We start from the raw sequence: 12,890 nt of genomic DNA, 5'->3' as shown, positions 1-12,890 counted from the left end.
AGTGTATTTGTGTTTTGCAGGTGGGTTCTGGTGTAAAGGGGACAGATAAAAGGTTGTTAGAAACAAAGGGGCAGGTGAAAAAGGGGCAATGGTGTGAACAGCTCCCCAGATGTCTTGTGGGGAACTACCCAGATAATTGCAGCCATTCCAGCTACTGGTTATAGACTGACCTGCATCACTGACTACAAGATGATGTTTACTGTGAGGGTGGTGAGACACTGGCAGAGGTTGCCCATAAAAGTTATGGATGTGCCCTCCCTGGAAGTGTCCAAGGCCAGGTTAGATGGGGCTTGGAGCAACCTGGTCCAGTGGGAGGCATCCCTGCTCATGCAGGAGTGGTGGAACTAGATGGTCTTTAAGTTCCCTTCCAACCCAAACCACTCTAAGGTTCTATGTTCTTTAAGGCACCCCAGCAAACATTTCTGTATATATCCTGAAGATCTGAGCCCTCGTAGAAAAGCTCTTACCAAGGGCCTAAATCAAACCAGCTATGCCTATAAAACCATCTGGAGTGGGTAAAGGGGGAAGCAGACTTTAGGCTGTCAAGAACTGTGCGCAAGCACAAAGAAGAAAGCTCCTGGGCCAGAGGAACTGGTCACAGTAGCAGAATTTGAGAATAAGGAGGCATTTGATTTGATTTAAGCTAGAGCACAGCCTGGAAACATTTTTTGATTGCTTCAGAACTGCTTGAAAAACATTGTAACATTAATTTTAAATGACTTTTTCTTCAGGAAAACCAAACCAAAACAAAAAAACAAAAAACAACAAAACAACCAAACCAACCAACCAACAAGCCTCAGCATTTTTGAAAGCAACATTTATTTGTTCAACACACTTGTGACATTAATCTACTGACAAAGAACAAGTCAGAAATGTAGTTTAGCAGAAACCTTCCCAGGCCCCCAGGCCTATGTCAGCCCCTATTTTTCCCTTTGCAAACAGAGGCTATGCCTCTATCCTTTAAAGGTGGCCAGAGCTGGATATACAGGCAGTGGCACCAACTCTAACACTTGAACTCATGGGAAAGCATTTAAAAATATGTTTATAAAATTATCCAACTCTGCTTTCACAGGAAAATTCACATCAGTTATGATGCCATTGTAACACTGAAACTGAAGGCATTCTTTTAGTCATTAACTTCCCCCCCAACCAAAGTTAAACATTTAAATTAGTATTTCTGTATTCATGGCAGTCACAAGTGTTAGGCTCGAGAACAGTGGCTACTTTTGACAGCTAGCATGGGGACACAGCCTCAGAAATCATTCAATGACTGAGTGTCCTGATGTAGAATGAGCTAAAGAGGGAATTTACAGTTTAAACATTAAACATGTTGCTTAGCTATTAAACAATTAGATTGTTCTAATCCTTAGGAGATGGAGACCAGGCTGTCATCTCTGGTTCTGGGTTTCCAACAAACCTGCCCACCAGTGTAATTTTCTGGTGATACTCAGATCATTTGGAACAAAAGTGATGAAAGAAAGGAAAAGCAGAACAATCCACCAGCACTCCCCTCTCACCACCCTCCTCCCTCAACCCACCTCCCTCCCCCTCAATTTTGCCTGTCTTATAAAGAGAAGTGCACTTTACTTTCAAGCAATGGCAAAAATTAACTTCATGGGTTATTAGTCTTCCTGGAGCTAGAAACATCACTTAGCCTTCATTCAGTAGCTGATTGCAGGTCACTTTTTTGTTCCTCAAGATGGTATTTAATGGTGATGCCCTGCAGCACTGCAAAACCCTCTCCTCTATTTGGGATGAGGCACAAAATGCTCTCCCAGAGCGTCTTGGCTGAACCTACTAGAGATGCTTACTCAACATGAGTGGAAATGCTTATGTAAACACCAGCTGGCCAGAGGAGGCCTTAGGAGAAGTCTTTGGGAGAGTGTCCACAGGGGTGCAATTACTCTGATACCCAGATTAGCTCTGGCTCTAGAGAGGTGGTTACCCATAATCTACAGAAGCAGCAGCACATTGCTCCCCCAGGGCTTTAAGCTGGAATAACTGGGACTGTTGCTGCAGAGCAGCAGCTCCTGCTTGCAGCCTCAGGAGATCCCAAAAAAGCAGAGCTCATAGCTCTGAATTCAGCACTAGCCATCTCCGTTCTGTACCACAAATTTAAGCTCAGCTTTGCTAATGTTCCTTCATTCACAGGGCTGCTTTTGAAAATTAAAAAGATGTAGTTACTAACTTTCCTTCGTGCTATGCGTAGTCATGCATCCTGCTGCTCCTGCCACTCCCGGAGTCATGGAAAAATCAGGTGGCTGCAGGTACCTGTGCCCTTTTGCAACCCTTTCCTGTTTAAAATCCAATCCTGTGCAGACATGACATTTATCATCATAAGGCCCTGTGGCTTACCAAAGTTCAGACCTTAGCAAGTAAATTGCTGCCATTAAAGTGCCCATATCAGGCAGGTATAATGCCTCTAGTAGACCTGCCTTATGCGAATGGTTGCTAAGCAGTCCTGGAAAAGGCTGTGGAAAAACACACCCTCAATGGACTACTGATTCCATATAATAAATCACTTGATAGCTGAGATATTCTTTCAGTAATTAATGGATTTAGAGAGAGTTACATGGTCAGGCCCTGATGTCATAGTCCTCATAAGAGAGATCCAGCCTCTAATGGAACTGAGATTTTGAGATATGTTTGCTAGCATAACACACACAGGTAAGTGACCACCTCCTCTCCCAAATAAAACATCTCTCAATAAACATTTTTTACTTCATAGCACCAAAGCTATTTCTAAGTAAAGAGATCTGTCACCTCTTTGATGTCTGTTTTCCCTTAACTCCTTGAACATCCCAATTGTATGTATCAGAGGCAGAAATCTTCCCTGTGTTACTGAGATTCCCATGCAGCTGCAGATTTCAAGAACTGCTTTTTTACTTGAAGCCAAAAACTTCCTTCTTTGTTCTTATGATAATACTAGAATTTTTGGCAAATTTATTTTAGTGACATATGTATTTCAGCAAGAGGATCTATTTTCAAGTCTTCTGAACTAAATTTTGGGGGAAAACTGGAGATCTTTCTGCCTGTTTTAGAGAAGTGGCTAGGAAGAAGAGCAAAATTTATACTTTTCTTCTGGACCAGGAACAGACTTTACAATACTGCTACCTGGACTGTGTCAGAGAAAATTTAAGAAGTATGCAACCTAAAAGCTCCTCAACATGGAATAATATCCATCAAAATAAAGTATTGGCTGTAGTATATATATTTCTTTTTGTTTGTTTGTTTGTTTTTAATCTGCTGAAAATGATTGCCAAATTAAAACAGCAACAAGAATTATGGAGAAATATTTATTGATGCATTTATGAATTTTTCCCCCACCATTTTGATTTTTTTCATCATAATTACTGGAGAAGACTTACAACATCACTCACACAAGATCCAGTTATTGAAGTTGTCACAATAACATTGTCTGAAAACACTTCTCAAAGAGAGGTCAGAAAATTAAATACAAAAATGTGACCTCATACTTTTTAAAAATCCCTAAAAACAGAGATAAAGTTATGACACAGTGAAAATTTGTTCAGATTCCTTCATTTGTTCAAATCAGCATTTTTCCTGAGTTGTGAAAGCAGAGTTTTGATGCTATCCATAGCAACAGATCCCTTCCTACTAGATAAACAAAGCTGGATTAATATTAACAAGTGATGTACAGCCCTGTAATTCACAGATGTGCCTGCAGCAAAAAAGTCCCTATGTCTACTGCAGAAAAAAGGAAAACTGAACCGGTGTGACACCTGTGTGCACCACTCAAGGTATCTCAAGCCCACATAGTGTGCCTACCAAAGCTCCTCTCTTTTCCCAAACAGCACCTGGTGGGTGGGTAGCCTGAGCAGTTCCTTGCTCTGGCAATAGTTTCCAGTAGTAATCAATAAATGGATTAAAAGGTAAACAAACTGAATTACCATCTTGATGTATAAAATAGCATGCTCTCTGTCACGTGAAATGCTGTTAGCACCGTGTCTGGTAAAACAGACAATGCCTGCGAGGGGAATTAAGGAGATGAAAGTCCAGGCGGGTGCAGATGGCACAGCACGGGCAGGGAGGCATCGGCGGGGACATTGCGGGAGGGTCCTCTATGGATCAGCTGCAACCAGGCAAGTGCGGCGTACGTGCTCTCCCTTTGTGCTATCACTGAAATGGTGCGGAGCGACCCGACGGAAAATTGTTCTGAAGTGGGAGCAGATGCATTGAGCTGTCAGGGGCAGAGCCATGACGAGACTCCGTGGCGCCAGGGACACACCTTCACATCTTCTCCGTCGCTCTCCCTGCTGGAGGGGACCCCCTCCCTCCCCAGGCAGCTTTGAGGCTCAGGAATATTTTCCTCCGTACGGCAGTGTCCCCGGCCGTGCCCTCAAAAGGAGCTGCTTGTTGTGCAGGTACCAGCAGGGCTGGGCGCAGTGCGAACAGTGGTGGACGGGAACGAAGCTCTTGCTGCTGTTGATGCTTTCTCACACAGCATGAGTCAAGGAGGTAAGAGGTAATGGAAGTATCATTCTCCACTCTGCTGTCTCAGATAAATATCTGCCTGGATTTAAAGACCTTCCACCTGTGGTGAAACCCTTCAGCCTCTGTGGGACCAGCAGCACAGAGCTGGGGGCAATGAAAAGAGCAGCACATGCTGCAAATCCTGAGAGAAACTCCATGAGACCTTCAGCACCTTATACCATACTGAATCATAGAATCGTCATGGTTGGAAAGGACTTTCAAGGTCATCAAGTCCAACTGTCAGTCCTACACCACCCTAACCACTAAATCATCTCCCTGCTCAGCTTTGTTGCATCTGTTTCAACAAGCTCCAAAGTGAAACGTGGTCCCCTTCCCTGCTGTAATGTGTTATTCTGTAAAGGCAATTACTATCCAAAGGCTGGATATGCTTATGTACTAAGTTCATCCATGAGCCAGGTAAAAAATAGACACTACAGTGTCAGCTGTAGTAATTAGTCTCAGCTTCAGTTTTCTTCACTCTCCCCGTTTTGGAGTATCTGTGTAAACATATTTCCCTTTTTATTACTGGCATGTAAGCCACCAGCTTCAGGACTGATGACACCTTTCCCTCTTTACTCCCCACCCCCTCCCATTTATGAACTTCTTATTTTCATAAAATTCCAAAGAAATAAAATTGGTCCAGTACTCTAACCTTCAGCAGTGTCAGAGCTAGAAGGACTTCTGTTCTTTGTGACCTGTTGGTTTTGAAAATGGAGGAAAATAAGAGGACAAATAATGGCAAATATGTGGATGGTGCCCCAAGAAAGGGTCCATTCCTGTTCCTGGGAAAACTCTGTGACTGTAAAGGCATGACCTGGGTGCCAAAGCATCGCTCTGTCTGCCAGCCCACAGCAGCTGGGCTCTGTCATCCCTCACTGCCTGTAATGAAAAGAGCAGCAATAAAGTACATTTTCCATGAAAAGGGGCCTTCCAACTTTGCATGCCTCAGCACTTTCCCACCTAAAGGGTTTTTTTCCCCCTCCTGGGGCAAACTGAAAATTTTCAACCAGTTGTTCACCATATTGAAATGCTTGTGGCACTATGGGACAGTGGTCCAGTTGCCTGCTCTACAGCATATTTCTGCTGTGACTATTGAATGGGAATATGAATCCTAGTATAAAGGGGGATTATGAGGCAATATTCCAGAAAAGGGTTCATGGGACAGTCTGTAAACAACTATACTTCTAATATCTTTGGCCAATGTTCTTTCATTGATATTACTGAAGATAATTCTCAGTCCAATGCAGTATCAAGATAACTGGAGAGGATCAGTAGCACTCCTCTTAGGAAAGCAGCTACTGACACTTGCATAATCATATTTTTCAGAATGTCTTTCTTCATCTTGGGGAACAGTCATAAAGCAAGACATCCAAGTAAAATTACAGACCTGATGATTTTAGAGTGAATAAAATTTATGAATTACATTCTGATTTGTGTGTGAGAGATAATGCTATCTCTTTCATCTGAGGTTTGGACTTACTGATGGTCTTCTGTCATGGACAGGAGATTCAGGAATAAAAGCATGTTCTTTTTGTAGGGTTTTCTGCTTTTCTTTTGTATGGAAAATGTCACCAGAACTGACAGTATTTATCTGTTTGTCTTATTTCAGAGAATCCAATGTAAAAAATAAAATGCCCCACAAAGATACGACATGCAGATAGAGGGTTAGATCATGTTATATCACTTGTTAGATATTCTAGCATGTTCTCTTGTCTGACTTCTAGAGAAAATAAAGAAAAAAACCTGTCAGTGCCATGGTTTTAAATTTCTTATTAAAACCACAGGCTTAATGCTCTGTTTTCAGGTTGCGAGGGGAAATGACAGCTAAAGGTACTCAGCTAATTGATTCCAACCTTTAATTTCCTACAGAAATTGTAGCCACTGGTTATTTTTGCCCTCTGAGGGAAAAATAAAAAAAAAAAAAAAAAAAAAAAAGCTCTCACTATCTGCTTTAGTTTTATTTGAAGTCAATAAAGATGCTTTGCTATTAAGGCATGCTGAACGTTGTGTTATAAAGATTTTATGAGTCTGAGCTTTGGAATACTGGCTTACTCACAAGTGGTGAAGTCATGAGCAAATCATGGCTGAGCTTCCATCCTTTCAGGAAATACAGAAATCCAGTGCCCAGCAGTATCTGAAGGCATCATCTGAGATCACAATGCCTCCAGGACCAGGATTTTACCAATCACCTGTTCAATACTGGCAGCACACATTGACATACACACACACACAAATATATCATTAGTTACATATTTATATATGCATATGAAAATATATGTATGAAGACTCGCATATCTTTATACAGTGTGTTCTTTTAGTTCTCTGAATTAACAGAATGTAAATATCTTAATTAGCAAGAAAAGGATTGTGCCTTTCGCGTGCACATATTGCTTATCACAGGGGAAACAAATAGATGAAATATCCTATAGGTGATATTAAATACTATATATTGTTTTATATAATAGCCTATAGGCTATGTTTAGTTGTAAATAATATAATTATTATGTAGGAAATAACTATATATCTTATATGTAAGTAGTTATATATAATAATATACCATATGTAAAGTATAACATAAAATGTATATTATTAAATATATTATAAAGCAAGTATATAAATATATATATATATGAAGCTATATATATATATAAGTACAGAATTTATCCCTCTCACTCTAAATTAACAGAATGTAATTTTTAATTAGTGGGAATAGAATATTGTTTAAATTTGGAAGAAGCACATTTCCAGTATATGGTAACAGGGCAACATATGTACATATACATACATGCATATATATGTATATGCATGTATAAAAATTGCTTTAACGCATACATACGTATATACATACTAGTGTGTATAACAACAAATAATTCCAGACCTATCTATGTAAGTGTACAATTGCCTTTGTTATGCATATAGGCATGTATATAATTACGTATACATTCAGACACATGTATATTCATACGTATATACACATATCTATATTACCATAAGTTCTCTAGCGTGTAGAGGATATATACGTGTGTCTAGGTGTAGAGGGGCACGTACATATCCATGTATGTTTATGGAGTGGGTTAGCTCTCTAAATTAGGGTTCATGTATATGTATTGTAAGAGTGCGCACAAGTCTCTTTTAAAGCACTTTAGAGAACACGTTCTGCCCGTGTCAATCCCCTTGCGGGCCCGTTCCCCTCAGGCTGCACCGGGGGGCAGGAACTGGTGCGCGGACGCCCGACACCCCTTCCCCCCGTAGCCCCGCACGCCGCGGATGGGGCTGCCCCGCACCCACCCCCAGCACCTGCCGGCGCCCGGGAGCGGTCCCCGCCCGGGGCAGCTCGGTCCAGGAGGCGGCGGAGGCGGCGGCGCCAGCTCACGGGTTTGCCCCGCGGGGGCGGCCCCGGGGGCGGCCCGGTGGAGAGCGGGGCAAAGCCGCGGCCGTCCGGCAGCGCCGGGCCGGGACTCGCCCAGTCACCGGGAGGAGGCGGAGCAGGCGGGGCCGCGGCGGCGGCAGGTGCCCGCGGCGGCGGGATGGTGGCGGAGGCCAGCGAGGGGCCGTAGGGCAGCGGGGAGGCCATGGGCAGCCACGGCGGCCCCCCGCGCCCCGCCACGCCTCTGCTGCCGGCGCTGGTACCGGTGCTGGCCGTGCTGGCGGCCGGGGCGGCGGAGGCGCGGGCCACCTCGGAGAGCCAGCTGCCCGGCGCCGCGGAGATGGGCACCGGCACTCCGCCGAGCCCCAGCGGCACCGCCTTCGAGGAGACGCGGCTCCACGTCTTTACCCTGGATTACCCCCACGTGCAAATCCCCTTCGAGATCACCCTCTGGATCCTGCTGGCCTCCCTCGCCAAGATCGGTGAGCGGGACTATCGGGCGACCCTCCCTCCTTCTATCCCTCCCTCTGCCCTCCCGAGCCGCCCTCCACCCCGGGCCCGCCGCGGGCAGCCGGGCCGGTGCCGTCCGTCCCCGGCGGCAGGGAGTGCGGGGGCTGCCGGAGGCTGATGCTCCTTGGCGGGGCGGGATGCCCGGGCGTGATTTTGTCGGCAGAAGAGAGGGTTTTCTCGGCCAGAAAAGGTGTGGAAGAGAAAAGGGGTTACCTCCAGCCCTCGCCAGCACCGCGTAAACCGCAGGCGGTGAGGGCTGTAAAACCCAGAGTTCTCGCAGTGCGCGACTGACTCTTCCTTGACCGCCCTGCTGTCATTTGAGCACTGCCGGCTCTTTTTCCTAAAATAACGCTGGGTATAATGACAGTTTCAGGAGAGGAACAACGGATCGATGGAAAGCAAAAATGTATGAGGGTAGATTAGGAAGCCTCATTCTACTTTCCCACTATTCACTTATGTCCCCAGAAAATCGAAAAAGTACTGAATGAGTGAGAAAGGCCACCTCTTCCCTCATGTGGAAATTATTTGTATTGCACAGTTTCACTGTGTTAAGTGCAGCTGATATATAATGCTTTAATTAGCTTTCTATGTCCTAAACAGAAAAATGAATGCACTCTAATAAGCTAAGGAATGTCAGGTAAAGTTATACTAGAGAACTTTAAGAATCAGTATCTCTATAAATGATGAACCTTATATCTTCTTACCTAGAAGAAGAATTATTATTATGAATTATTATCTGAATTTAAGGAATAAAGCCATGGGAACATCAACAACAGAAAAAACAAGTTTTACTCATACTCGACTGTTTGATGCAGAAGTCTTGATTTTGCTGCACAGGTTTCGATAAAAACTATGATCCTATTCATTCTTGTAAAAAAATTTTGTAAAGCTTTGACTTCTGCTTGGAACATTTAAGTAGACTGTGTCACATTTGTGTTAGTCATCAGTTAAGTAGGATTCTGCAAAACCAAAGATTTGTACTTACCTCCTGCCACAGCTAGCCCTGTAGTTAGGGTCTTTATCCTCTACCCCAGCAGCTTGCTATGGCTTCATTACTTACTACAGGAATACATTATTGCAGCCATGAAGAATGCATGTATCTTGATGCATGTATCTTAATGCATTAAAGATGCATGCATTGTCTAGAGTATATAGGTGTTTGCAGAATCAGGACAGAGTTCAAGTATGATGCACTTGAGTATATCGTGAACTGTAATAGCCAGAAAAAAACAGTTTGCTAGTGAGTTTATCTCATCCAGTTGAGTATTGTAAACTTGCTCTGGCTTCTGAGTTTAGATACAGTGAAAACTCTTGAATAAGCTAAGATTAGTGGAAAAGTTTCTGTTTAATTAAGGATTACAAGGAAGCCATTTGAAACATAAACACGCATACATACACAATAATACATAATAATGGGTAATTTCTGTGGGACTGACTACCATGGTATCTTGCTAGGGCATAGGCATCTAAAAAGTGAAACAAAGTGACTTGACAGCTTTCATTTTCCAAGCTGACTGCAGTACAGTGCACAAGCAAACAACATAGATGAGGCAAAACATACATAATTTTAAAAACCCTTTAAAAACCAACCCAAATCTAGTGTGGCTAATCTAGGGCATTACCTCTGCTGTTCTAAGTGTGTGAGCTCCAAGCAGTGAGGGCCGGGCCCAGGAGAGGCTGTAGGTGTGACAGTGCTCAGCTTCACCACACCTATCTGCAGGTGCCCTGACTCTGGGGCTGTAATTAGGAACATCCAGTTCTTGCTTCTGGAGCTCTGTCTGTGTTTCCTTATTCAATAAGTGCTTCAGGTAAACCTTCCCAGGACAGGCTTCTAAGTCAAGATCCCTGTAGCATTAAATTTTCACTTGCTTGTGCCTTCTTTTATGTTGAAGGTAGCCCAAATGGGCAGAGTTCTCTAACCACACAAGTGCAGGGGTGTTGGCTCTGCCACATCCTACTAGGAGTGGGCCATGTGCCTCAGTTCAAAGAGATGGAGAGGGGTTTTCCCTACTGCCTGTAGCCCTGAGAGTGGCCCTTGAAGAGAGGAGGCTCTCTGGTGTGCTCTTCTCTCCAGCATTTCCTGCTGGGCTGCATCTGCATCTCACCCCTGTCATGCCAGGCAGCGTGAAATCCACCTCGAGACTCACACACTGCCCAGGAAACTTGGGTGCTTAATCTGGCATCACAAATTCCTTTCTGGGGCTTGGCACTGAATACTTACGCTTGGCACTGCCTAGTAATAAACCTTGGTGAACGGAGATCCAGTTCTTTTCAGCTGCAAGGAACTCAAAAGATACGGTGGCATTTAATAACAGCTCTCACAATTTTTGAAGGACCCCAATGACATGTGGTATTTCCTCTTTGCCTGACTGGAGCATTTTTGAACAGATGTGTTTTTGTAGAAGTGCAGTTTCACTGGACCAGAATTTGCTAATTTTTGTAGGGGATTTACCTGAAAGGTTTCTCAGACCCTTGGCTGTGATTGTGTCATTGTAGGCTAGGTATAGAGAGAGCAAAAGAGACAGTCTGAGAAAGAAAACCCTGAAGTTGTTAAGCAGAACTTGCACATTATAACAAGATACATTTTCACAAAGCCATTAGAAACACTGTGCTTTTTATTCCAGCATAGAACAAGGGCACATTTTTAAACCTAAGAAATATCCTTGAAGAGAATTGCTATTTTCTGTCTACCTCTGCCTATTTATTATTTTGTGGAGTGGTACTGCACAGGAGGTATGTTACTAACCTGCTAATGGACCCTGTGAGTATGCTGCTTCTGGGAACTGAGCTGATAACCTTCCAACAATTCTTTCCTGAAAAAAGGCTTAAGCTGTTCAGAGGGCCCTTGGAAAACTCACATATAAACAGAACTACACATCTCAGTTGTATTCCCAGCATCAAAGTGCACTGTATTTTACCCAAGAAGTAGGAAACCAGGACTCTGAGGACTTTTAGCTTGAAGAATACTGAACTTGCACTTTAGGCAAGAGTCCTAATGCCCGATGGCCTGAGGGTAAACATCTTCCCTGCTTTTGAACCTGGGTCACTGCATAGTCAGGAGCCCAAGAACAGGGTCAGAGGAGGAGAAAGTAGCTGCAGTCCTGGGTTCAGCATAAAAGTCCAAGTATTCCTATACTGCAGGGGAATTGTTCCCAGGGTGCTGCTGATCTGTCAGAGCAGGGAAGGAATTCCTCATCCTGCAGAGTGTCTGCACTGGATCCTAAATTCTAACTCTCTGCCTTTAAATGGGGAACCACATCCTGAACCTGATCACCTTTGAATGCCTTTCATGGAGGCATCAAAACTCTGGAAGTTTTGATGGTGTATATGTGGATAAAAAGCACATTGAAAGGCTTGGTGGCAGCTGTTAGGATACTTTTAAGAATGAGGTAGAGTCCCAAAAACTCTGAGAGGTGGTTTGTAGAGAAGAAAAGGAATAGATTTTTACTTTTATATTCACAATAGACATTTCATTGCCATTGCATTACACCTGGTTAGGATACTTGTGTTTTTCTTAAGGGTTGTGTTCACAAAAATTCCTTCCTCTTCAATTTTTATAGAGAAAATGGTTTAAGATACTTTCAAAGGTCTCAAAAACCTGTTTCTTTCAGCAAAAATCTATCTACTCAGGGGAAACTTAAATCACTGTATTGGAAATGTTGGCATCCTGCCACAACAGAAACTAAGACGCACTGTACAATGTTTATGTAGAACTGGTAGAAAGGTGAAGAGTCAAGATTCTAGCCACAGCTTCTTGTGTTTCCAAGGTCATTACCTGTTCTGCCAAGACAGGGTATCGATGATTCTGGTTTTGAAGAATGACTATCAATTTTTCAGTTCTAACGATTCCTTTAGGCTGTGTTTCTAAATATTGAAAAGCAGTCTGTGTTCACCCAGAAAGGTAAAAATGCAGCTTGAGCTACTTACTTTAAAAAAGCCTGCTTTAATAGTTACAGTATATGTAAGAAAAAATCTGTAGGTTAAAAAATCTTTCCCCTTGGTCTATCTTAACCATTTGTTTTTCGTAATTATAACTTCAGGCTTTCTTTTACCTGGAAAAAATCCATAGTTGAGTTAACAAAATAGGTGTTACTAGATGTAGAAGACTGAAACTGGGAAAATGGATGTGAACCATACCAAGCTTGCACTAGTTTAACTGTTTGGCTACAGGTGTGATTTTTACTGAAATAGTTTTACTGAAATAGACGCCCGTTATTACCACACCCAGTGTTTCTGTGTAGCTCTCATTTAAAATAATTTAAATGCTTTTTAGTTAGGCAGGAATTGTGGGATCTTGTGGGTGTGGATAGTTTTCTGTATAATTATATGGGCCAAATATAGATAAGGAGGAGCCTGGAAAAGATTGGCATCTCTAGGACCTGGAATGTGACCTTGGTGCATAAGGTTGATTGTTCCATTAGATTGGCTCAAATAAGTTCCTTCAAAACTTTCCCTATTCACTACCAAAATCATCCTTAAAACAGTCAACTTATGCAAGTAATGGGAATCTTTAAATCAA

The 12,890-nt window shown here is 43.0% G+C and overlaps 1 protein-coding gene and 1 long non-coding RNA gene across 2 annotated transcripts in view; one reads left to right on the top strand and one right to left on the bottom strand.

Moving 5' to 3' along the window:
• Positions 1-5,076: 5,076 nt before the first annotated feature.
• LOC139796609 (uncharacterized) lies at positions 5,077-8,821 on the bottom strand. The gene is made up of 3 exons (XR_011726070.1): positions 8,585-8,821; positions 6,551-6,693; positions 5,077-5,373 (listed from the first exon to the last, which is right to left on the bottom strand). It is a non-coding gene; the product is annotated as an uncharacterized lncRNA (long non-coding RNA).
• The window catches only part of SLC9A2 (solute carrier family 9 member A2), a 34,516-nt gene continuing 29,540 nt past the window's right edge, over positions 7,915-12,890 (top strand). Inside the window, exon 1 of the mRNA XM_071744904.1 lies at positions 7,915-8,343. Within this exon, the coding sequence (XP_071601005.1) occupies positions 8,067-8,343 (277 nt within the window). The 5' untranslated portion in view covers positions 7,915-8,066. The remainder of the gene's footprint in view (positions 8,344-12,890) is intronic.

Source organism: Heliangelus exortis, chromosome 1 (genome assembly GCF_036169615.1).
Source record: "Heliangelus exortis chromosome 1, bHelExo1.hap1, whole genome shotgun sequence".
Taxonomy (NCBI): Eukaryota; Metazoa; Chordata; class Aves; order Apodiformes; family Trochilidae; genus Heliangelus; species Heliangelus exortis.
Note: the sequence above shows the minus strand (reverse complement) of the source record. Positions and strands in the feature narration are given on the sequence as shown.